This window comes from Pangasianodon hypophthalmus, chromosome 9 (genome assembly GCF_027358585.1).
Source record: "Pangasianodon hypophthalmus isolate fPanHyp1 chromosome 9, fPanHyp1.pri, whole genome shotgun sequence".
Classification (NCBI taxonomy): Eukaryota; Metazoa; Chordata; class Actinopteri; order Siluriformes; family Pangasiidae; genus Pangasianodon; species Pangasianodon hypophthalmus.
Genome location: NC_069718.1, coordinates 14,108,062 through 14,132,863, shown reverse-complemented (window position 1 = coordinate 14,132,863; position 24,802 = coordinate 14,108,062). Strand labels below are relative to the sequence as shown.

General features: G+C 38.1%; 1 protein-coding gene across 9 annotated transcripts; it reads left to right on the top strand.

Annotated features, from left to right (window-relative positions):
* On the top strand, nucleotides 1–21,973 carry ush1c (Usher syndrome 1C). 9 transcript variants are annotated; one of them, XM_026919676.3, is made up of 21 exons: nucleotides 6–423; nucleotides 2,413–2,480; nucleotides 3,627–3,770; nucleotides 5,668–5,806; nucleotides 6,761–6,869; nucleotides 7,015–7,039; nucleotides 8,429–8,486; nucleotides 8,561–8,664; nucleotides 9,712–9,796; nucleotides 9,919–9,978; nucleotides 10,119–10,175; nucleotides 11,404–11,546; nucleotides 11,930–11,995; nucleotides 12,079–12,218; nucleotides 12,508–12,554; nucleotides 18,123–18,164; nucleotides 18,722–18,775; nucleotides 19,234–19,333; nucleotides 19,471–19,580; nucleotides 20,444–20,499; nucleotides 21,668–21,973. In XM_026919676.3, exons 1-21 carry the CDS (start codon nucleotides 388–390, stop codon nucleotides 21,678–21,680), a joined length of 1,656 nt encoding a protein of 551 aa, XP_026775477.1. In that variant the 5' UTR covers nucleotides 6–387; the 3' UTR covers nucleotides 21,681–21,973. The 9 variants fall into 9 exon arrangements, 8 of the variants coding, with proteins under 8 accessions (XP_053093052.1, XP_053093053.1, XP_026775477.1 ...); XR_008302337.1 differs by lacking the exons at nucleotides 18,123–18,164; nucleotides 18,722–18,775; nucleotides 19,234–19,333; ... (1 more) ...; nucleotides 20,444–20,499; nucleotides 21,668–21,973 and adding exons at nucleotides 12,788–12,837; nucleotides 13,071–13,238; nucleotides 13,449–13,645 and having other exon boundaries at nucleotides 2–423; XM_053237078.1 differs by lacking the exons at nucleotides 18,123–18,164; nucleotides 18,722–18,775; nucleotides 19,234–19,333; ... (1 more) ...; nucleotides 20,444–20,499; nucleotides 21,668–21,973 and adding exons at nucleotides 12,788–12,837; nucleotides 13,071–13,273 and having other exon boundaries at nucleotides 2–423.
* Nucleotides 21,974–24,802: the final 2,829 nt, after the last annotated feature.

Genomic DNA, 24,802 nt, shown 5'->3' with positions numbered 1-24,802 from the left:
CGACTGTGGCTACAGTATATGTGCATAGTACAGCCAGTCACTGATTAATACACTGATTCTATAGTAACAACTGTTATACAGTTGTAGACTTCTGTAGTGGACACTTTACATAGCCTAATCTTAGTCTAAGAATAAACGGATTAAAAAAAAAACGGAAGCTTTTAACAGAGTCAAACACAGCTGTTTAATGACAGCTCTGTGGCATTTCTCTCCATCAGGGAGTGAAAGCCAGCCAGCAGGAGTGTAAAGTGCAAGAGAAAGCGCCCTCTGGCCGCTACACCTTCCGTCCTTCACACCGTCGAGAGAAGGACTGAAGACACACACACACACACACTCACACACACTCTCACACACACATAGGGGGAAAAACGACAGAGGCTTTTTAACATGGAGAGGAAAGTAGCTCGAGAATTTCGCCATAAGGTGAGTGAGTGATAGTTTTTCTTTTCAGTTTGGATGATTAGCCGATGCGGGAAATGAGCAGTAGTCCTTTAAGAATGGCGGAAGACTAGCTGCGCACCTGATATAAGCTATCAAATGTTAAAAACGCAGTCGAAATTTGTTTCTGTCTCATAGAGTACAGCGAAAACATAGTCAAATATCTTCACATTTAAGGTATTTCATTTCTTTGATATGCCCTGGCTTACCTGTGAGGGTGTGTTTCACCTGAGTTCCCTGCACACACCTTTACTTTACCTGAAGTTTATTACAGTCTCCCAAAGAAGATTACTTAGATATGGCTTACACTTGTTTTTTCATTGGTTTTAGCTGGATTATAAGCATTCATTAAACATTTAGAATGACACATGTCAAATGTTTTCTCTTAAAACGGTTTGCTCTATGTAATACTACATGTGCACAAATTATTGGTTATAAGCAGGTCACAGAAACTGTAAAGTATAGGTCCTGTGGTTTCTGTCTATCCAAGATAACCATTTAAAGCTGATTTTTTAAATAAAAAACTATGAACATGTAGTTAGACTTTCCATAACAGGAGCATAGGGACAGTGTTTAGGTTAGAGGGTTTCCATTGTGAGCTCTATGCAATGATCTATCATGTCCCATCTGCTGTGTGTGTGTGTGTGTGTGTGTGTGTGTGTGTGTGTGTGAGGGGGTGGGGGGGGAATGGATCACACAAAGGTCTCTTCTTCAGCCAGCCAGGCAGACAGGATTGCTTCATTTTCTTTTTCACCATTCTTCTCTGAGAACAGGCCTGGGACCTGCTGTAAAGCCTTCTGCCTTAGTTTAATGTCTGCATGCAGATCCTCCTTCTTGTCAGCTGTTGTGAATTCATCATCGATTTCATCGGTTGTAGCCCTGCGGTATTTTACTGAAGGATGTTGAGGACACTAGTGCAAAAGTGATTCATGCTCGGAATTTCAGTTTTATTGGTTTATGGTGTCAAAGTCCAGGCTAAGGGACACGTGGGGCTTGTATAATACATATTTATTACACCATCTGTCCTCTCCACCCAAACCAGGTCATATCATGTACAACTTATTCTATTCTATTCTGTTCTATTCTATTCTATCCATAATAATTAAATAACAGTGTTAGGTTCGTCTAAATGTAGAAAAAAGATGTATTTGATGTTGAAGACATTTTGCTTAGGAAATCCTATTCGTACATTATGGATCAAAGACTAATAGGGTTTCCAAAACTTCATGTTATTCATTCATTCATTCATTCATTCATTCATTCATTTTCAGTAAGTACTATATCCTGGTCAGGGTCGTGGTGGATCTACAGCCTATCTCAGGAACACAGGGTGTTAGGCAGGTAGGCACCCTGAATGGAACGCTAGTCAGTTATACGCTAGTCATATGTACCATATAATTTGTACGCATAGAAGTATATTCTGTAAAAATGTACAGCCTTCAGGGGCAAAAATGGTATATCTTGTATTTGACCCCTTTACCAAGATACAGTTATCCAGCATTTGACATATACAAGAGCGAGAGTAATAATATTATAATATGGACATCACTAGCTTTTAAGGTTTTCAGTTTTGTAATATTATGTTTCATGTAAACATTTGCTGTGATGTAACTCTGGCCATGCACATTCATGTAAAATGAGCCGCTCAGTGTGAGAACATGGAGTGCAGAGGCATGAGCAGGTCTAGTGGAGCAGATCAGCACCCAACTATTTCCACCTGACCAAGAACAATAGCATGTGTCACATCAGTCCCCCAGGTCCCTGAAACACACCTCCCACATCCAACAGCAAAAACCTTTCTCTCTGCTGTTGTGTCTTTCTGAGAGAGATGTGTGGGATCATTGACTGGCCTAAACGTTTTCTTAAAATCTTTCTACAGCAGTTCAGCCACCACAAGGTAGGTATGATGGTCCCCACAGTAAGCCTGATTAGTACAGGAACTTTGTATGATTTTATGTGGTGTTCTTCTTGCAGGTTGAGTTGCTGATTGACAATGAGGCAGAAAAGGATTACCTGTATGATGTTCTCCGCATGTATCATAAGTAAGTTTCATCTTGATCTAGTGTGTATTATTGATTGGTGGTTTTCTGTCTTTGGTTTTTCTATTATTCATTATAGACAGAAGAAAGACATGCTTTAACAAACACTGAAAAGTGTAGTCATGAAACTTTGTCATTTGTTACTATGAGAAGGGTACAAACATTTCATTCTTTTGTTATTTCTCTATGGTACAGGTCTGCAAGTTGTACTATACACTAGCTTTTTTGTATTCTTATGTTCATTTTCATATTTTATGCAAAAAATAAAAAAAATGTGGCTGTACAACAAAACATAAGACAGTATTTTACATAATAATTCATTAATAATTCATGAAAGTTTGTAGACCAGTGAGGAAAAAAAACATTGTCACTTGCAGTTGAATTATATATTGGGTTTCTTTTTATCTGAACAATAAGAACTAAATAGGTTTTTCCACTTGATCTTTGTGTGGTTGCTCTATTGGACCGGTGGCTGAAGGTTGTCCTATTGGATGGAGATCTGATAGTTTCCAATCTCCACCCGGTCACATGCAGCCATTCACAAAAGCCCCTTTGCTGCTGATATTTGAGTCAGGAGTGAAATACCGGTCATCAAAGTTTCATAGACCAGGGCAGAACACTAAATCCAAAAAGCATTATTTTTAAGGGCCATATGAGAAAACTAAGCACTGCAGCTAGTGAAATATTTGGGAATTCATGATTAGCATGTCTTCCATCGTGCCATAATTCATTTGTGTTAGAAAAAAAAACAAGAAAGATATTTTATATATAACATTAATAATGGCATGATGGCTTGAATGACTGCTTTCAGTAAATTATGTACAGTCATATTTCTGAGATCATCAGTACTAAAGGCTAAAAAACAATAGTGACTCAACAAGTTTACTGTTTTTAAATCTATCGCTTTGGTAGAGAATATTATTGAAGCAGTAGACAGGGTACTAAATTTAATTATGCTTCTGAACCACGTCTGGGTATGATTCAAGAATACAGATTTTTTCCCCTTTATTTTTATTATAGCAACTGTTTTGCATATCAAAATGTGATCAGTGTAGTTTACTCAGTACTACTTGAGACTTGCTCTACTGTCTTTAAGCCTGTTCAGATCCCGGTTTCTGGAATAGTCTTTGTCCCTCTGGTTATTATTAGGTCTATGGATCTACCTGTCCTGGTGGGGGACTTGAAGCTGGTGATTAACGAACCGAACCGCCTGCCCCTGTTTGATGCCATCCGGCCTCTTATCCCTCTCAAACACCAGGTGGAGTATGACAACCTTACACCAAAGAGGTCCAGGTGAGAAGATGGCATCAATAAATAATTATAGACAAATGAAATGCTAACAAACACAGAAAGAGTGAGAGGGAGGGGTGATCCACTCTGTTCTTGTGCTGGGGTAATGTAATTGCTCTCTCTCAGGCTCAGTGAACCATGTCTGAAGAATACTGGTTATAAACCCCAGGAGTGTAATCCAGTGTGACACACAGCTCTAATATAGCAGAACCTGCCTCAGCTGTAGTGAATACAATTATCTGAAATGTGCAATCTAAGCTCTGAGACATGATGATTTGTAGTGTAATGCTTGAGACAAAAATGTTTTGGTACAAAAATGTGTGAACAAGAAACACACACAGTAAATAATTGATTTTTTTTTCCAGCAATGAGAGTACATAAATTTATTAATTAGAAAGACCTATGGTATATAATGTATATCTTTTCAAAAAAAATTATATAACATATGACTCTTATTCCTGGTCAACAGTGGTCAGTTGTGAGAAATGAAAAAGTATTGTATTAAGATTTACATCTGTTGATCAAGCAGATTGAATTTTTAAAGAATACACTATATGACCAAAAGTTTGTGGACACCTGACCATCACACCCATATCTGCTTTTTGAACATCCCGTTCCAGATGTAGTCTCCCTTTGCTGTTGTAGTAACCTCCACTCTTGTGGGAAGGCTTTGCACAAGATTTTGGAGCGTGGCTGTGGGGATTTGTTTCCATTCAGCCACAAGAGCTTTAGTGAGCTCAGGCACTGATGTCAGGCAAGGAGGCCTTGGGTACAGTCAGTGTTCCACTTCATACAAAAATGTTTCTCAGTAGAGTTGAGGTCAGGGTTCTGTCCTTGGCAAACCATGTCTTCTTAGACCTCGCTTTGTGCACAGGGGCATTGATATGCTAGAACATGTTTGGGATTGTTAGTTCCAGTGAAGAGAAATTATAATGCTACAGCATACAAAGACATCAGTTGTGTGCTTTTTTCCCAACAGTTTGGGGAAGATCCACATATGAGTGTGATGGTCAAGGGTCTACATACTTTTGTCTATATAGTGTACTTAAAATCATACAGTAATTTTTGAAATAGTACAATTGAAATAGTACAATTTTGCTAATAATAGTAAAGAAAAGCTAATAAAAACTTCATTTATTTTAATCTTGTATGACTGACACAGTTTAAATGTTGGTATTTACAATGTTGCTACACTATGAATAGAATATAGAATGTAGAATATCAACAGCCAGCTAGAGAATAAGCTACAGTTTGATCTTGCTGGTCACACATTCATTATTTACATATTTATGTCTGCTGGAGCAGACCAATCTTACTAAAATATAAATAATAGACCCTCTAAGGATTATATGTCCCAAAGATCCTATTTACACTTGGTCGATTCATGGGTTTTAAGTATCAGGATTATAACTGAATGGCGATTATCCACATAAAAATTAAACTGTAAATGCATCCAAGACACATTTGAAACAGATTTAAATCCTACTGCACAAACTACTTCAGGAGGTGATCTGAGACACAGTTTAGTCACATATTCTACATTTGTGAATGTTTCTGCCTCACCAAGCCACATTTGACAAGAAAAGGCCCTTCCAATAAATGCACATGCTCCAGTGGAAGTGTACAAATGTAATAATTTATTATTGATGAGAAATATAATGATGCATATTAGTGAGAAATACAGCTTATCAAATTTCAGTCTGGCCAATCGGGAATGTAAGTGTAATTACTGCAGTTAAAATCTTATCAAGATACAGTCTAGATAAAAGACTCATGAAATGGCCAGGTGTAAATGGGGTCAGTACTTCCTTATTTCATAGTGATCCAGTGCAAACAGCTTTCTAGTGTGCATACTTAAAATAAATGGCTCTGGTCATGTGAATTCCCTTTGCGCATGCAGGAAGCTGAAGGAAGTGCGTTTGGACCGCACTCACCCTGAAGGCTTGGGCCTGAGTGTACGAGGTGGCCTAGAGTTTGGCTGTGGACTCTTCATCTCACAGATTGTAAAGGATGGACAGGCTGGAAATGTGGGCCTGCAGGTAAGCGAGAGAAAGAGAGAGAGAGAGAGAGAGAGAGAGAGAAGTGGTATGGTAGCACTAATATAATTGTAGTATAATAAGAAATTTAATAACAAACTCAAAAAATTTACTCACTTTCTAGCATTTAATCCAAAAATATCCAGCTGTCATTACTATGAACAACAATGATAATTTAGGATTTTATGCATGTTGTTGGGGTTGTACAGTGCAGCCTATTAACCACATAGGAAGTATAGTGCTTTGTAGACTCTGCATTTGAACAATAGAAACTTGATAAGCAAGAACCAAGACAGAATGCACATCTACATTGTATTGATGTTAGAGCACCCTCACACCACTAGGTGGAGGAAAAAACCATGCTATGAATAAATTTTGCAAAACCTGCACCTTCGGTGGCCTTCTCCTTTCATATACTTGCAGTGTTTTGAAGGCGCCGTGCACTATTCATGACTCTAGAGATTTATGCGTAAGCCCAAATTCTGCATTTTTACTTACACAAGAAGAGAAAAAATGTAATCCCACAGAAAAATACATCAATTTGTGTGCTGGCCTGCACTCATTAAAATGAACTTTATCAAAATGTTAATTAATGTCTGGAAAGATTTAATGTACAAGAGGAAGCATATATAAACTCTTAGAAAAGGTTTGAAGTAGAATCTGGAACTATTTCCTAATTAATCATTTTTAGTAGGGATTTATACAGAACCGTTCAGGGGCCTTTTTTCTAAGGTGTATATAAACCACATGTGTGAATGGTAGCCTTAATTTAAAGTTAGTCACTTAAGCATTAATATCTTTGACAGAAATTTATGAAGATCTCTTAAAAGAAGCCAGTTTAATGCAAAGTGTGGATGGACAGACTGATAACCTGTTTAATTTTTAAATACTAGATACTGCAGTGACTAAGCACGAAAGAGAAACTCCACCATGCTAGTAATCATGCTGTTTTGGCAGGTGGGAGATGAGATTGTGCGCATCAATGGCTATTCAATTTCCTCGTGCATCCATGAAGAGGTTATCAGCCTTATCAAGACTAAGAAGACTGTATCACTTAAAGTCAGACGTGAGTCAGGATCCTGTGCTTTAGTAATTCATTAAAGAAAGGTCAATGAATATTACTTAAATATAGCTTTTGGACTGATTTATTCTTTAGTTTATACTGTATTAAGTGGATAATTGTTTATCAATTTACATGCTTTCATTTACAGATGTGGGAATGATTCCAGTAAAGAGGTAATTTTACATAATGTCAACATCTGCTACCATAATTATCTCCTAAAACTTTAATGGAGAATAGAGAGTACAGTCTGTATTCATTACTGTTGGATAGTAATTGTATAGGGATATAGTTTTTGTTGTTTTGGCTCTGTGCTCCAGCACACTGGAGAGTTACTGAGACAGGGAGTATGAGGTTAAAGTGCTGTATGTCTGTTTTATTCAGTATTATTAGAGTTAAAGCTTAGAGTCCTTTTTTCTATATTCAGACACTTTTCCTGTAGTCATGTCTTTTAGTAAGTGAAATGCTAGGTCAGTGGGTTTCACTTCTGACGACTAGTCTTGAATCATCCTTTTTTCACTCCCGAATAACTCTATAGCTTTCACAAACTATTTTTTGCTGCTGTCAGCAGTCACATCTGCTGAGGACGACAAATACATCAATTCAACTGGCAGCCATAAATGCCCATCTGTCCTTTTTTCACAGATGAGGTGGTATGATTTGGATTGTTCCATTTTTTTGTCCATGCCCTCCTTTTCCCACCCCTCGGGGAAAAATGAGAGAAACATGAACAAAAAAGACTCATTTCTTCATGATCCACCCCATATGGACATACATTGTGTAACCCAGAAGAGTATGGGTTCCCTTTTGAATTCCTCTCAAAGTTTCTTCTTCGTGCCGTATCAGTAAAATTTTCTTGCCACTATCTCCTCTAGCTTGCTAATTAGGGATCTAAGTATACATCCGGATTTCTGTAAAGCTGTTTTGTGACAGTTGCTATTGTTGAATTGAATTGAATAAGCTCAGATTAAAACTGAAAGTCTGCATTTTCATCTTACATAGTTTATGGCCAAAGGTCTGTGGACACCTGGCCATCACACTCATAGGTGGTTTTTCCCCTAAACTGTTGCCACAAAGTTGGAAGCACACAATTGTATAGGATGTCTTTGTATGATGTAGATTTACAATTTCACATCACTGGAACTAAGTGGCCCAAACGTATTCCAGCGTGACACTACGCCTGTGCACAACATGATCTCCATAGTTTACCAAAGTTGGTGTGGAAGAACTTGAGTGGCCTGCACAGAGCCCTGACCTCAACCCCACTGAACATCTTTTGGGATGAACTGGAATGCCAAGTGTGCCCCAGGCCTCCTCACAGTACCCGGCCTCACTAATGTGGCTGAATGAGCAAATCCTCACAGCCACACTCCAAAATGTAGTGGAAACCTATGGGTGTGAAGGTCAGATGTCCACAAATTTTTGGCCATATAGTGTAGGCATTCTGTGCTAGAGAACAGAGCTAAAACAAATATTGTACCACTGTTTAATTATACTGAATAAATTTAAAAATATAAGAATTGTTGTTCAGTAATGATATTACTAATTCCCACTTTCTCTATCAGTTCCCCTGACGAACCTCTAAAATGGCAGTTTGTGGATCAGTTTGTGTCTGAATCAGGGGTAAGTCCCAACAACCTTTATATATCCATTAATCCACATTATGTAGTTACACAGTTATTACTGTTGACTCTCAGGAGAAGAAGAGCAGTGTTGCTGGCCTGGCCTCCGTCGGAGGAAAAGAGATCAAGGAGAAAAAAGTGTTCCTCAGCCTGGTCGGGACCAAAGGCATGGGCATCAGGTGAAACAGAGAGTTCACTGTATCTCAGTGTTTTTGACTTAGCTAGAGGTGCACTGTAAAGTTTGTTCTTGTTGGATCTATCATACTTGATGCAACTTATCGCCTAATCATTTCAGGTTAGAGAAATACTCCAGTAGTTTCCCTACACTGAGGTAAAACAGAAAACCTGTTTACTTAAAATTCACTTCGAACACAGAAGTATATCAATATATATAATATGGTTTAGCTTTATAAAATATGGTTTAGCTGTAGCAATTAAAACTACGCTTTTCTGCTTTTTCAGCTACTGCAGTGGTCAGACCATACGTGAATAAAATTCATTTGGTGAAATAGCTGTGAGAGATATAAAAGTTGCATTTTCTACTGGTAGCAGTTAATTTTGCTTTGCCCCAAGTTTCTATACGTAAATTTGTGAATCTGCTAACCATGTTTTGTGATAGAAATAGAGAACAAGAGGGCAGGGCTATGGTGTCTGGTCTGTAGAATATGCTGTTTATCGAGCATGGAGCAGTCCTGTCTGAAATAAACGCTAGAGGTGTAAAAAGTTAAAGTTGTGTTGTCTTTGCCTGCTAGGATTTTCTTGTTAGCAGTGTTGTCACCTCTGAGAATGGAAGGCTGTTGTTGAATATGCAAATAAAAAAAATATGTTTTGGTAACATTTTCTATGAAGACCTTACGTATAATGTATATAATTATACATATAACCTTATGTATAATTTCCAGGAACATGGTGCAGCACACAAAATTACAGAAGCAGAGCGTAAAGGATTAAATAAATTGCAAATGTGTGACATGCCAGTAGGTGGATTGCCTACACTAAATTGAGTAAACAAGTTTCCTTTTTTTTCATTATAGGGAAACATTTTCAGTAGACAGTGATTAATAGAAAGATGCTGGAGTATTTCTGTAAGTGTGTTAGAGCAGAGAAAATATGAAACATTGCACTTAAGGGGTTTCACAGGTCTAGGATTAAAAGGACATTTGTGTAACCAGTATGGCATCTGAAGCCCAATGACTACTGAAATTCATTACTGCTGTGTGCTGCAGTATCTCGAGTGGACCAACTCAAAAGCCAGGGATCTACATCAGCAATGTAAAGCCAGGCTCTCTGTCTGCAGAAGTGGGCCTACAGGTATTCTAATCTCGTTATGTGATCTAATCTCGTTGTTGCACAGAAACCTCTTTAACAATTTATTACCGATTTATTATCCAAACAAAGAGACACTGACATGTTTATTGGTTTGGGGGATGTAGGTTGGTGACCAGATTGTCGAGGTCAATGGGGTGGAGTTCACTAATGTGGACCACAAGGAGGTAAGGCTCATCAGCATGGCAGCATATCTATCATACTGAAGTATACTTGTTTTTCATTTCTAAGTTGTACAAGTGCTAAACCGACAGACTTATTAGAACTGGGGATTTTTTTAACAGAAAATATTGTGTTGTATTTGTAGGCAGTTCGAGTGCTGAAGAGCAGCAGGAGTCTAACTATCACAGTCCTCACTGGAGCTGTAAGTTAGTGTAATTCTGTCCACCTCATTCACATTTGGCTCATGCAGTTCTCCGCAGCGCTCATTAGCACATAGCAAATCTGTAACTCACAGAGGAATCCATTCCGCACAGTTATTCCCCAAGGCTACTCTCAAGGACAGGAAATTAAAGCGGCTGATAAGGTGTTTTCTTTCTCCAGGACTTCAGGTTTTGTCGAGCACACTGGTGACTCTTAAATCTGAAGACAATGTGACCATAAAATCTGATCACTGTTTTTCTTCATTCCCTGCCTCCGTTGAGAACAATAAATTGAAATGTGTAATAAGGTTATAGGACAGCAAGATTTATTGATGCAATTTATCATGGCCTTCACTCTATTTGAGATGGTCTCTGTTTGGAAGTTTTTGTATTTTTTGTTATTGTGATGCAGTTTACAAATGTATTTTTATAAATTACATTTATTGTTTACATATTTTGCTTCTGGTAGTGTGTGTGGTACAGTGTTGGGATTGATGCTGGACCCCCTCCTGTGTCCTGTATGTGAAATACCAACAGAAATTCACATAAAGGATTTGACAGAGAAAGTGAAATGAGCTTTTTAAAATCAGTGCATTAAAGGAAAAATCCACCCTGAGGGACTCACATATTAATTTTAATAATTAACATCTTTGTGATCTTCAGTGGTGCCCATGATTTATCTTGTTATGAAATTCTGAGATTATATTTTAAGTTTAAACTTCTTTGAACAATATGTTTTCACTTTGGTTAATTGTTTCCTACATTACCCACAATGCTGAGTGGTGCCATTAAGATTTAGAACTTGCTGCAGCTCTACCTAAAGAGAGCGGTGCAGCAGCACTTTAGTACTTTATTCAACGGTTAATAAAGTGTTAATACCACTGTCAAAGCTTCTCTGGCAATGTGGTGCACGACCTCTAACTTTTCACACGAATGATGAAAATACAGCACCAACCAACAAATTAGCTAACAAATTGGCACCAGGATCACTAAGCACATCACAAATATTTTTAATATAATGTGTTTCAGGGTGGACTTTTCCTTTAATGTTAAAGTAGGAAATCAAACACTAACTTCAATGCATTTAAACGTCAGGTCTAACTGACAGTTAAAGTATTTAAAGATATACTGTAGTAGGTTCAAAAGATAAGGCTTGTAATCAGTGTCTCTGTATGTGTGTGCATGTTTGTGCAAGCCCTGATAAGTTTTTTTTATATGGATTTATTTCAGGGCAGAGAGTTGTTCATGACAGATGAGGAGAAGCTGGCAGTAGAAGCTCGGCGAGAGATTGAGCGCCAGGAGCTCATGCAGCAGAAAAGGGTGGCAATGGAGACCAACAGAATCATCAAAGAGCAGCAGGAGAAAGAGCGCCTGTCAGTCAGAGAGCTTGATCGTCGCATATAACCTATACAGCCCACACCATCACAGTCTACTACATCACAAACAGATGCCAGAAATTTGCCTTATTTGACAAGAAAATGGATTTTCAAGTCAATTTTGTGATTTCTGTATCTAGTTCTTTATAATAGATTATAAGATTATAATACATCTAGACAATGGATGTATTAAATTCTTCAGAGTAATCACAGGATTTCACATTATTAGATAATAAATGGAGGTATAAATAATTCAGCACCCATCTGTGGCTTTAGAACATTGACGTGCGCATTTCATTTGCACATGCCTCATTTTTGACAGACTCTTGGTTGGTGATCATTTCTGTTGTTTTTTTTTATTATTATTTGTTCTCTTGCAGGAGAAAGATGGAGATTTCCCAAAAGGCTGCAGAGGAAGAGGAAAGATACAGAAAGGAGATGGAAAAGTATGTCTGCTTTTTGTTAGGTTTAAACAGAAGTCAAATAGTATGATTCAAGACATTGTTTCATTTGTACATGTGTGTTTTAGGATAGAGGCTGAAGAAAGAAAGCATAGTACACAATGGGAGGCAGACTGGGGTTCCAGAGAGAAGTCCAAAAGTCCATCTCCTGTCCCTTCTCCTTCACCTCCGTCACGTTCTCCACCTCCATCAAAACCCAGGAGCTCAGGTACGATCATAGCATTGATACCCTGCAGCATGCTGACAGCTGTGTTACCATGCATGAATGTGGAGAGTGAAATCTTACTGAAACCTCCTGTACTTGACTGATGATAATATGCGCACAGCATAAGTCATCTAGACATCTGTTTATCTATTTACCTTACTTACTTTTTTTACTCATCTGTCACATGACTGGATGTGCATTCATTTTTTTTATGAATGCAATCTCTTTCTCTTTTCTCCTTTTGTCTTTCTCTGTCTTTGTCTGCTGTGGCTTGCACTCCTGACCTGTACAGCTGCTGAAGCTAACAGTGATGAAGATGAAGAAAGAGAGGGCAGAGAAGTGAGTGGAGCTGAACTGTTCTCTAAGGGAAATCAATCTGTGCATGTAAAGCTTTTCCTTTGACAACCCCTTCCTTCACTTTCTTTTCTAATTATGCATCACAATGCATAAAAGGATGCAAGACCTTTTACTTTATTTCTTTTGGTTGGGTCATCTTGGAAGCTGTTGAATTTAAGTTGTATGGTCGGAACATGCCACTTCCTGTTTAACTTTTTTTAATCTTGATCCCATAGCTCGAAACTGGTTTTACCGCTATGAAGGAAAGTTCCCTACACTCAGAAAGGTACTCTGCGTGTTGGAATGGAGAGCAGTGTTTGTCATACAGTCCCTTAAATGTCAAATCAAAAATTTATTCAGAAATTCACAAATTTAGTAACATGAATAAGTCATTGCCCTGTAAATGTTATTGTGAAAATATCTGTTGTGTTTGGATGGCAGCATGTCATTGGTATTTTGTGTGGTGTGCATAAAAACGAACTTACATACAATATAGAAAAAATCATTATAAATATTCAGAAAGGAAAAGAGACAAAGAAGAAGAAGAAGAAGATCTCCAAGACAGATACACTTCCAGCTGAGAAAAAGAACAAGAAAGAGATGGAGTTTGAGCTGAAATTGGCCAAGGAAAAGGAAGAGATACTTGAGCGAGAGAAACAGATGAAAATTAATCGACTCTTGCAAGAGGTACAATCTTCACTCAAGTGTCATTATAATGCAATTGCCAGAGTTTTATTTTATTGTTATATTATCCCTGATATGTCCCTAAGGCCTGTGGTGGAAACTGTAATAGATAAAAAAAAAAGCATTTGTTGCACAAAGGAGGGAAGCCAGTGGAATGGTCTGTTTAAGGCCTCTGAGGTGTTTCTGCATCTCAGCATGTACTGGTGTGGGCAGGTAACGGAGACTGAGCGGGAGGATCTGGAGGAGTCAGAGAAAGTGCAGTACTGGGTGGAGAGGCTCTGCCAGACAAGACTGGAGCAGATTTCCTCTGTGGAGAATGAGTCTCCCGAGGTAAAAGCGCAGACTGGATGAAGATTTGCGGAGCTTGTGTTGATCTCAAGATTATTTTGTGTGAATTTTGCAGTTGTTTTGTGTGAGTCTTATGAGTAGGTTGAGTTGGGGTTGCAGTGCTTTCTGTGAGGTGGGGAGGTTGTGATTTTTAACCAGATGAGCTGTTTTGTGCAGATGAGCCCTGTGTCCACCGTGAAAAGATTCCCTGGAGGTTTTCAGCTTGCCACTACTGACCTGGATGACATCAACCTAGACGAGGTGGACCAGAGCCTAAGGCAGCCTCTGAAAAAACTGGCCCCGACTCCACCCACTTCCAATCAGTTCCCACCACCTTTACCTCTTCCTCCACCTTCCCCCCACTTCTATCACAAATCTGTCCACCCTCCTCCATCCCCAAGGCCGTCTCTTACTCCCTCCTACCCTCCCCCACCTTCACAACCAGCTCCACAGCTCCCCCCTTCACCACCTTCTCCCAGAGTGCCTCCTGCTTTGATCAGTCATGGACGGCCTCCCCCTGCCCCTCCCCGAGCTCAGACTCAGGCCCCTTGGTCTCCATCTTTCTCTCACCCTCCTCCTCCACCACCTCCACCTCCTCCTCCTCCTCCACCACCTCCTCCACCACCTCCTCCCCCTCAGCATTTAGATTACCAAACCTTCCCTCAAAGCTACCACCGACCCCACAGCCCTTCAGAACATAGGAACGAATGGCAGGACAATGGCTACAGGCAGCGAGGGAGCTACCATACAAACACCTCAAATGAACCTTCCTACCGTAGCAGCGCACAGGTAGCAAACATTGGTTCAGTTAATCAAACCAAAGTGTGAGTTCGAAAGAGCAAACTGAGCACTCTTTGTTTGACAGGATTGTAATCATTTGTGAGATTGTGTGTTTGATTTGCAAGTTGCAGGTTAAAATGGCATGAGTTAGGATAGAAAAATCTGCCATGTGGAGTTTGGATGTCATAACAATGCTGTTGATTTTGTAATAATTCTGTGTGTGCTAAGAGGAAAAAATATTGATCTGTTTAGAGGTGGACAAATCAGTAGCCCCGGTATCCAGGACAAGCAGATTTCATGACTGGGTTATTCTTTATGCGTTATTTGTTTGTGGTTGCATGTTGGACAAGTAGGTTCAGTAACCAGAGCAAATACGTTTTCATTTGGTGTGTATGTTTAAAATAAGGCATTGTAGCTCGATTGTGTTACTATAAATCTCGCCACCTGCAGCACTGTACACATTGGCTGATGGTAGAGCGGTTTTTAGTAGCTGGATTAATTAGCGTGAATAGGATGACAGTTGATCTTTTCAGAATGTGGAATACGCAGCTATGTGAGAGCATTGATAAAACAGAGCAAAATAAAGTGCAGCCCAACACTGTCGTTTAAGTCTCCTTCTAACACAGCAAGCAGTAAACTCATAGTTAAACAAATCAAGAGAAAATAAAGATTTCTTGCAATGCAAGGAGAGAGTCCCAGGCACATGGTGACTTTTTGTCGAGGTCACATGATGTAATACATTAAATCATATTTATAATGTCATAATATCACATTTCTTATGAGTGGTCTAATGAACTTATGATTTGTCCACCCCTGCGTTATGTTAAGGCTGTAATCCAGTGTTAACTGAAGTGCTGAAATTTAGATTTGACATTTTGTTAATATGGTCTAGGTTATGAGAAACACTTCTAATGTTAGCAGAATATCAACCTCCAGCAGTCCACTGGTGAGCTTCCCGTTCATTTTGTGTTTATAGTGTGAGTTGTGCAGGTCAAATTACTTTGAACTATGATTTTCACTAATGCCTCCTACCACATGGTCATTCTGTAGCAAATAGCACCCAGTCCTCCTAATCAGAGGAGACAAGTGAACCCAGTCATGTCAAAACCAGTCATGCTGCCCCAATCCAAGACCTCATACAGACCTGTATTACGGCCCGAGCCCACGGTAAGTCTGGGTATGTGTGTATATGCTAATGGAAATATCAAGGTGTTAGCTAATGTCTTTTTGGTTAACTGGATATTATTGTGGAGATTGCTTTCCAATTCATGAGTGATGAAAGTATGTCTGCAGGTGGTGCATCCCCTTGACTGCATTGATTTATGAAGCCTGTTGTGCATGCAGTCTAATGGCTGTGATTGATAGACTTTCTAGTTTCCAACCCAGTCGCCTCATCCACATGTAGCCTTCCAGCCTTCTTTTTATTAAATCACAGAAAAACACTACTTACTTTGCCCTGCCTCTATTCCTTCTTGGGGATGAGAGCTGTCACATTTGTGTGGATAGTTTTCTAGAAACTGACAGTTTCACCTGAACGCTGCTTCTCTTTGTTTTTGCTAGACACGTACATGAAATAGAATTAAACAGACATGCAATACTTTCCCAATTACAGTGGTGAGCATCCACTGCCCGGCATGGTTTGATGTTTTCCCAGCTGCCAATATACCTGAATTAGATGAATTAGATGGATCAGGCCTGAGTTCTAGAGAAAACAATAGATTTTGTGGGAGTAGTACTGGATTTAAGAACTTCTGTCTAAGAGTCTATCACAGATGCTGTAATTTGAAAGTTAAAAAAAACCTCTTTAGCATGTCCAGCTTTTTTTAAGTATATTTTCCCCACTCAGTGACATTAAAGTATTTTGTCTCTTTATGGTTATGGCTCTGAGGTAGATTTTATGTGTATATGTGAATGTAAATGTGTGTGAGAGAGAAATATGTGTTTTGTAATACTGTTCTACATCTGGTTCTACGTTATAGTCGCCACAGATGCTTAAGAGGATGGTGGTGTACAACACATCATTTAAGTCCAAGAAGAAACAAGTAATCAAAGACCAGTGACTGGTGCTCTCTCCATTTATCTGAGTGTTTTCTGTGTGCTGCTCTTTGGGTGATATGTTCATACTAACTTATAAGAAGTTTATTTCTTCTTATATATTTATTATTCTTATATATATTTTATTTCTATTTTCCTTGGGAATAGAACGTGCTCCCTTGTACTAGCTTTTGATTCTGGTTCCCCATAAGCTTTCTTTTCTCAGGAAGTTTCTCCTTGCCAATGTTACCTCTGGATTGCTCATTAGGGATTTAGATCTGATTTGAAAGAACAATACAAATAAAATTTAATTAAATTGCATTCTGGGGAATCTGCTTCAAGATTTGTACAAAGGGCTATCTTATACCAACAGTGCTTTGACTCGGTCCTGCACGTCTTTTTCTCCCTTTCTTTGTTCTTTATTTCTTTGTTTTCTTTTTTTGTCGTATTTCTTACCTAACAACAGCTGAGCCTACACTATATCGCTAGGGTTGATATAGTCATCCATAGTGATGACCAGCCGTGACATTTACACAGTGCAGAATCTGTGTTGTCCTAGCACACAGAGCTATAGACCAACTGATAAATTGCAGCACTCAAACTGTGTCTTGGATCAGGCTCTTAAGAAACCATTATCTTGTTAAACCTTAGTAATAGTAAACCTTATAATCTCTTTGAACCCTGTAAAGACATGCTAATCATAAATCCAAGCGTCTTTCTGTCTACAGTATGGTGACACTGAGTTTCTTTAGTGTATATTCTTTAGTGTATAGTCTATATTACAGAAATATCGAGTAAAGCTGTATATAAAGAGCATCACTACTGCAACTGGTCTTACCTGAAGATGTATCAGTCTGTCTATCAGGATTTTTAAAAAAAATTAATAGTATTATTGTCAGTAGATGAAAGGACATGTAAATGATCGTATGCTGCATTTTTATATTAGCTGCTTTTATGTATGTAATTCAATCAATCACTTCAAGTTTTACTGTTGTTGCTTTGTTTGTTTTACTGTTATAGCTAGAGCTTCTGTGGTGAATGTACCATCAACTGCAAAAGAAAGAATGTTGCATTTCTGAATTTCCTGATTTCTTCATTTTCTTTTTCGAAGGTCTGTGTTTGTGTGTGTGGGTGTAATAAAATGGTTATAATCCTTCACTATGACAACATGTAAATGTTGCAGATTGCAGTGTTCACTCTTTGTTTGATGAATATTTGTCACTTCCTTGTTTCCGTTTGTGTTCCGTATACCAGCACAAAGCTTCCAGTGATCCAACCAAACAAATTCCTTTAATCTTATTTTCCATTTTTGTGATATACATATAGAGTGGATACCTTAATCATATGTAAGCTCCACAGTTACTTGTTTATTATAAATTACATTCTACGTATAATTGTTTTCAGTTTATAATAATAGCCACATTATTTTTCTGATTTGAAAAATTAAGGGGTTGTCACTGGTGTTTTTTATTTACACTGACCTGACTAATGCTATAGTCTGCCATAGGCCTTACACAAACTAGGAAATTGATTAAGGGGAATGAAATGTGTTTAGCCACTAGCTTGACAATTTGTGCAGTTGATGCAGGTGAGGAACAGTGATTAAGTGGGAGACAGACTTGTAGTGTTCATGACATGTCAACTCTCAGAAGTCAATACACACTAGATTGTGTGCTGCCTACTAAGATTTTTCCTCAGGACAACCACAGATACCTAAACTGTTTCCTCTCTTATTTATTTAAACAGGGCTTCCAGAAATATTTGGATGACTTCGATCCCTATTCAATGGTACTGTATAGCTTACATGTTCTGCATACTGAAAAAATACTGAAGAGTTACTTTTAATCTCAAGATTACACAAACGCTGTACCTGCAATCCTCACTTCTCTAAAATATTGTCCAGCAAATAGCATGACTTAGAATTAGAACGAGTAATATTTGCTGAAATACTTCAGTAGTTTTATATTTAGAAGAAATGTCTAAGGGTTTTAGTACCTTATACTGCTTATACTGTATTGCACAGTGTTGCTGCTCAGCTTCCTCTCAAATCTATTATAGTGAAATTTAAAATGGCTGGAATCAAAACTTGTTGCAGTTGTTATCATTTGTCTAATATAATGAGGAGATTTTGATATGCTGTTCAAAGCATTCTCCTAAGCAGCATAATGAAAGACATGAAAGTAACCAGCTGTCGGATTATGTACACTTTCTACAAAAACTAACTGTGGCATCTGTTTGACACCAACTTCATTACAGCCCATTTCTGTGCTACATAGCCAATATCCCATTGTTCTGTTGCTGTGACTTTTGGTGCATGCTCTGTCAACACCATTTGTGTATTACAGTTTACCCCTGAGCAGATAGAAGGAAAAGATGTGCGGCTGCTGAGAATTAAGAAGGTAACGTAATATACTTATCAGCTTGATGCTTAGCATTGCAATCATTTATTTAAACAAGCTTCAGGAATGTGTAGATTTTTAAGACTAATATGCATTCATGACAGCTATCAGTACAAAGGAAAGTGAACTTGCCTTGATACCACTGACACACTGTTACCTATCTGTATAACAGTACTTAGGTGTTGAATCTCTGATTTATGTTTTACGATCCACATTATTTGTTTGAATGTGTAATCTGCAGAGTGGGATATTTGTAGCCAGGGTGTTTTAGGATTTCCACCAAGGATAGCCATTATATGTTCTGGCTCCTATTTTCCATGTTTTAATCTTAAATGTCCAGGGACTATTTAGAATAGTTGATGAACCAGAATGTAGTCAGTAAACTATGCAGTGACATGTCCTTCTGAGACCGAAATAATTTTTTGCTTGGCTTTGAATGTTGTGCGTATGTTGTGTAGGAGGGCTCACTGGACCTCGCTGTGGAAGGGGGAATAGACTCTCCACTGGGAAAACTTGTGGTTTCAGCCATTTATGAAGGAGGCTCAGCTGATAAGCATGGTGAGATGACTTAAATATCATTAGTGCAGTAATCTGATCGGCTTTTGGTCCTCGTGCTAATCATCAGATCTTGTTAAACGTATGTACTCTATTCATTGCTGTCACTAATTGCTCATTTTTATGCATGGCTCTCTCAGGTGGAGTGGTGGCCGGTGATGAGATCATGGCAGTAAATGGAAAAATCCTGACAGATGTGACCCTGACTGAAGGGCAGAACTCTCTATCTCAGGCCTGGAACAGTGGAGGGGTGAGAAATTCCAAACTCGCTGCTGTTGATACTACCCACAGGATAATTCGGTTACCTGTCTGGACTCAACATTTGTGAGGCCATCTGTATGATTATGGGAAACTTTGTTCCAAACTAATTCAAAGGATCTTCCCTGGTCGTTGTATCCTTAGACTAGGGATGAGTCAAATTGAACTTTAGAATATTTGAATATTTAAGAATGTCCTAAAAATCTAGTTTAGACATTTTGAGATTTTTTTTTATTAGTAACCAAAAGCATTACAGCATTGATAAGTGGAACCAGTACAGTTCCAGAGACTTGTACAATCTTTGCCAATGTGAATTCAAGCTGACACACACAGATGGATGGCAAATTAAAGAAGTCTTTATTACTATATCTTTTAGATAATAACAGCATTTTACCCTTGTTTTCTGCCTGGTTGTCCAGAATCCCCCATAAGTGTTCAATTAGGTTGAGACTTAATATTTTAAATAGAAGTTTTGTCTGAAACGTCCTTTCTTTTATTAGTTCAGATGAAAGCAGCTGATTGTGGGTTTACTGAATTTATGCAGACAACTGTTGGTTTACTGGGGTTTGAGGTTTTTTTTGTTTATCATAATTGGAATTGATTTGAGTAGATTGAGGGAAGAAGAAATCAATAAGCTTCTCAGTTTTCTCTAAGGGATCATGAGATATCAATTAATATTAATTTTATCTTCAAACTAAATAAGATCACAACATTGTTTTATTTTTTTCAATAGATATAATTATTGTTTTAGTTATATTGATGTGACAGTAACGAGTAAAGTATAAGTGTTTCTTACAAGTATTTATTATTAGTGTATTATTGTGTTTGTGTGTATGTGTGTGTGTGTGTTCTCAGGACTGGATTGACCTTGTGATAGCAGTTTCTCCACCAAAGGAATATGAAGATGAAGTGTATGTACACTGTCTTTGTCATTTATTCTTTCTCAGGCCCCTCCAAATGATTCCTCTATGAGATCAAAACATTTAAATTTGCTCCATGAAGATTGATGAAAACATTTCAGATCTTCTTTGAGCTAATTTAGGTTTTACATTCTATTAGTTGATCTAATTTTTCTTCTTTGCAGCGTATTCCATGTCGCCAATCCAAAACTTTTCATTCATAGTCATGTCTGTTGATAAATCTGAATTTGCATCAGGAACAACTATTCATGGCTCTGTTTATTCTGTGACATAAAGCTAGCTGCCTGTAGTGTTGATGTGTCTGTGCTGAATGTGTGCCTGTCCCCCCTGTGCAACATGTCCAGCCCTAAAGCATCATCAGTCAGTTCGACTGCAAACAGAAAGGTTTTCCAGGGCAGTGCCTCTGTGTACAGGCAGGGCTATGTGCTACAGATGAAAACACCTCACACCACACCCTGATCACCTATACACTCCTGGGTAACCCCTTTGACCCCCATTCAATCTAGAGTGAATGTATGCATCATGTACATGTGACGGTCTCTCAGACAGTCAAGAATACCACGTGTACCATCTAATTAATGTTCAGCTTGATAGCTTAATAGTCTGTTTATAAAGCAGAAATTGTTAATGAAGCTTTCAGTCAGTGATGTGCATTGTAAGGTGTGTGCACGATCTAAAAGATCTACTCACATCTTTTTCATTTATTCTACAGATTATATGATGGAACTGAATGGTTCTGTGTCTCAGCCAGTACCTTTAGCAGTCCTTCTGATTGATGTTGTTCAAAGGGACTGTTACATGTCATGACTCATACAGAAATGGTGGTGTTGATGGTTTGATCTCAGCCCTTGATGCAGCATGTTGCTATTTACTCCCTTTAACACAAGAATGCCAAAAGAATGTAGATTTATAAAGGTTGTGTGAAGGAATAGCTACTAGAAAATGAGACTACAAGCTGAATTTGATGTTATATGCAGTTTCATTTAATTAGCAACATGCTTTGCAGTTGAAGTGTTTCTATCCCTGAATTGTCTTTGGTGCCTCTGTTTTCAGAAGTCTGTATTTTCTTCACTTTTCTCTGAAAATGTGTGAAAGAGTGAAAATTCCTTGTTTATAACTAATATTAACTGTAATCTATTATCTGTTATTTTTTTTGCAGGACATTCTTCTAAGATCCAACCTCCAGGACATTCTTTGAAAATCCATTCTCCTTTACAGACCTATTTTATCCCAAGTAATTTTGTAAAACTTAATGTGTATTAGTAATGTAAAGCCGTGCTGAATGCTTATAAAGCTAAAGAATATACTGGTTAAGAAATCATGGCATGAATCATACTTGATCTTTTTTTTCCATAACAATTCACATAAACTCAAGAGCATTCCTAAGGCCAATAAAAGATATATTTCCTGTGATTGTGTTTTATCTGTTTTGTTGAAACCCCTGATAAAATGAGCTGGAAAAGGCCTCAGAGACTTGAATGTGATGTGGAAGATCCTTCCTGTGCTTGGTGTGAGCTATGTTGCTATATCCTGTGTCAGCAGATCACTCCATGCCACTGAGCTCGAGTAACTCTGACTTTCTGAAACTAGTTTTATCTGAATCAGAGCCCGTTCTTTCAGGATTTTTTTTGTTTATTAGACCATACTCTCCCTTACACTTTCTGCAGTACATTATAGGGGCAGAGATGAATAGTGAAAGGCTAAAACATACATAAATATGGTAGGTAGCATTCCAGTGCACCTTAGCTGAGATGAATCATGCCTTAATAATTATCTTGCTAATACCTTATTACAACCACACCATCACAAGGGGGAGAACAGGGAGGAGGGGTTGTGGGAGGGACAGTCGGTGCATTTGCAGCACCTATTGTCGGTATTAAAACTTTTTTTCCGAATAGTTGTTTCCTGTTGGGCCTCTAACATTTGAGTAGGCGTATGTGACTCATTAAAAACAGTCAATTAAAAACAAAAAAAATGCTATATATAGAAAATTGGTGTGATTCTAAAGATAGTGTACCAACACTGCTTTCAATTGTACATGCTAAGTTCCAAGCTAAAACTTCCAACTGCCTTTTTTTTTTCCAACAAAATAATGTAAATTCTGCTTTAGAGATGTTTTATTTTTCTGTTTGGTTGTTTGACATTATGTTGGGTGCCTCATTGTGAGTATCATTTAAAACGAAAGCCAACCACCTTCTTTCATTTTTGACTGGTTGACAATATAAAATTTATTCTTGCTTTACATTCTTGCTGTATGTTCTGTGCATATTTGGTCACTGTATTACAGTAGATTGATTTTTCCTAAGTGTTTTCCTAATATTTCCAAAGATTACAGCTGCCATTGATGCATTATGAAGTCATATGTAGCCTATAAACTAAGTCGTCTTCCTCTTGCTTTGCCTTTTACACCGCCTGTTTTGCAAGAGACAAATCACCTATGGTCCAGGGGAATCATATGAGAACATGGCTAACTGTACAAGAAACATCTTAATTATCAGATTCTGTCACACAGCTTGAGGAAGGCTATTGCTCACTCTAGATATATTTATTGATCTCTTTCTTTGTCTGTTAATTTGTTTACAATTTAATTCAATCTGGCATGATTTGGACAATATCTGAATATTCAAACTGAATTAAACATTGACTATATGGTCGAATGTGCCTCTTACTGTTTAAAAAAAATCTGAAAGTACTTTCCTGAAGGTCTATTAGAAGTTTACTTCAGATCAAGACATGGCTGTAAAGCGATAGAGGAGCATTTTGTGCTGAGGTTTTGTGTGTAAAGCTGTCCAGCAATGGAAATGTCCATGTTTCAAAGTCCAAGGTACGACCTTCAGGTCTAACTGTCAATCAACTCAACCTCTATCTGAAAATCATCAGCCACGCCCAGGTAATCACTGTAACAGGGTTTTTGTAATGGAGGGGGCGTGGCTTTTGAGCTCGATTTGCGTATGGGACTGAGGAACTTTAAACTGACTTACTGTTGAAGGTTTTCAATACTTCTTACTTTGTGTTAGCTTTAGGACCTGTGGTTATTGTGTTGCAAAATGTTGGAATTTCAAATATATTGGAATATACTTTGGAATATCAAAGTTTTTTTTTTCTAGTTCACCCTGTTTGTGTTTCTCAGTTAACTGTATGGAGTGCGTGCGCGCGCGTGCGTGTGGAGGGAGGCGGGGCTTACTGCCTTTCCAGGTTTCCGCAGATTTAGCAGGGTTTATAAAAACAGGATAAATAATTAATGCATTCAGATTTGATTTTTAGATTGAAAAATATAGGGTGAGAGATTATTGCTAAGATTATAAACGCTATTTATAGTAATAAATAAATTGCTGAAGGTGAGGATGGAGATTTTGGCGCTGAGTCCTCTCACAAACTGTACTGCAGTCAGCCACTAGAGGGCGTCAGAGGTATTAGGCTTTGCTTTTTATTAATTATTGCTATGCTGTCCACTTACATACGGTCAAAATGTTAATATATGAGGGATTTTTATACATTAAAATACTGAGCATTGTGTTACCATTTAAGGAAAAATGGCGTTAAAATGTTTGTGGCGTAAACAATACTGTAGCCTATTCACTGCTACCTGAAGTTAGCTAGCTAACAATACCGACTATAAGATACACTGATAGAGCAGCATGACAGTAAGAGTTTAAACTGCAGTGTCAGTATAATACAGAAGGAAGGTAGCAGTATGATATGTAGGGCAGTAAGTAGGTATATTAGAAAAAATATTCCCACAGGATCATTTGAGAGAAGTGCTGGTGCAGTATATCAGAAGATTTTCCATGTGGAAAAATAACCGCATTATATATATATATATATATACACACACACACACACACACACACACATATATATATTACTGTTCTTATATATATATATATATATATATATATATATATATATATATATATATATATATATATACATATATATATATATATAAGAACAGTAATATCAGCAAGAGTACATACGGAAGAACCAAGTTACTAACCAGAAGTAGAAAGTTACAAGTGCAATGCTATGTGTGTTTTTCAGTGCACAGTTCTTTAAGAGTTAGAGTTTTGAGCTACAGACAGAAGCAGCACCACAGACCCAGCTCAGTGGCGTCTCTTTCCAGTCTGTGGTGCAGGTTAGTGCGACAGTAACCTGTAACTTTCTGCCTCATGACTCCATTCATGAGCCCTCGGCTTTTTTTTTTTTTCAGCACCATGGCCAGATCCAGCATGAACAAACAGTGACCATATGCCACAGTAAATCCGCTCGTCATCCATCATTTCAGCGCTGCTCC

Coding starts and splice junctions, on each gene's coding strand:
- ush1c (XM_026919676.3), top strand. CDS start 388: ATGGAGAGGAAAGTAGCTCGAGAATTTCGCCATAAG. Junction 3,771..5,667: donor CTTACACCAAAGAGGTCCAG/GTGAGAAGATGG, acceptor TTGCGCATGCAG/GAAGCTGAAGGAAGTGCGTT. Junction 12,219..12,507: donor ATCAAAACCCAGGAGCTCAG/GTACGATCATAG, acceptor TGACCTGTACAG/CTGCTGAAGCTAACAGTGAT.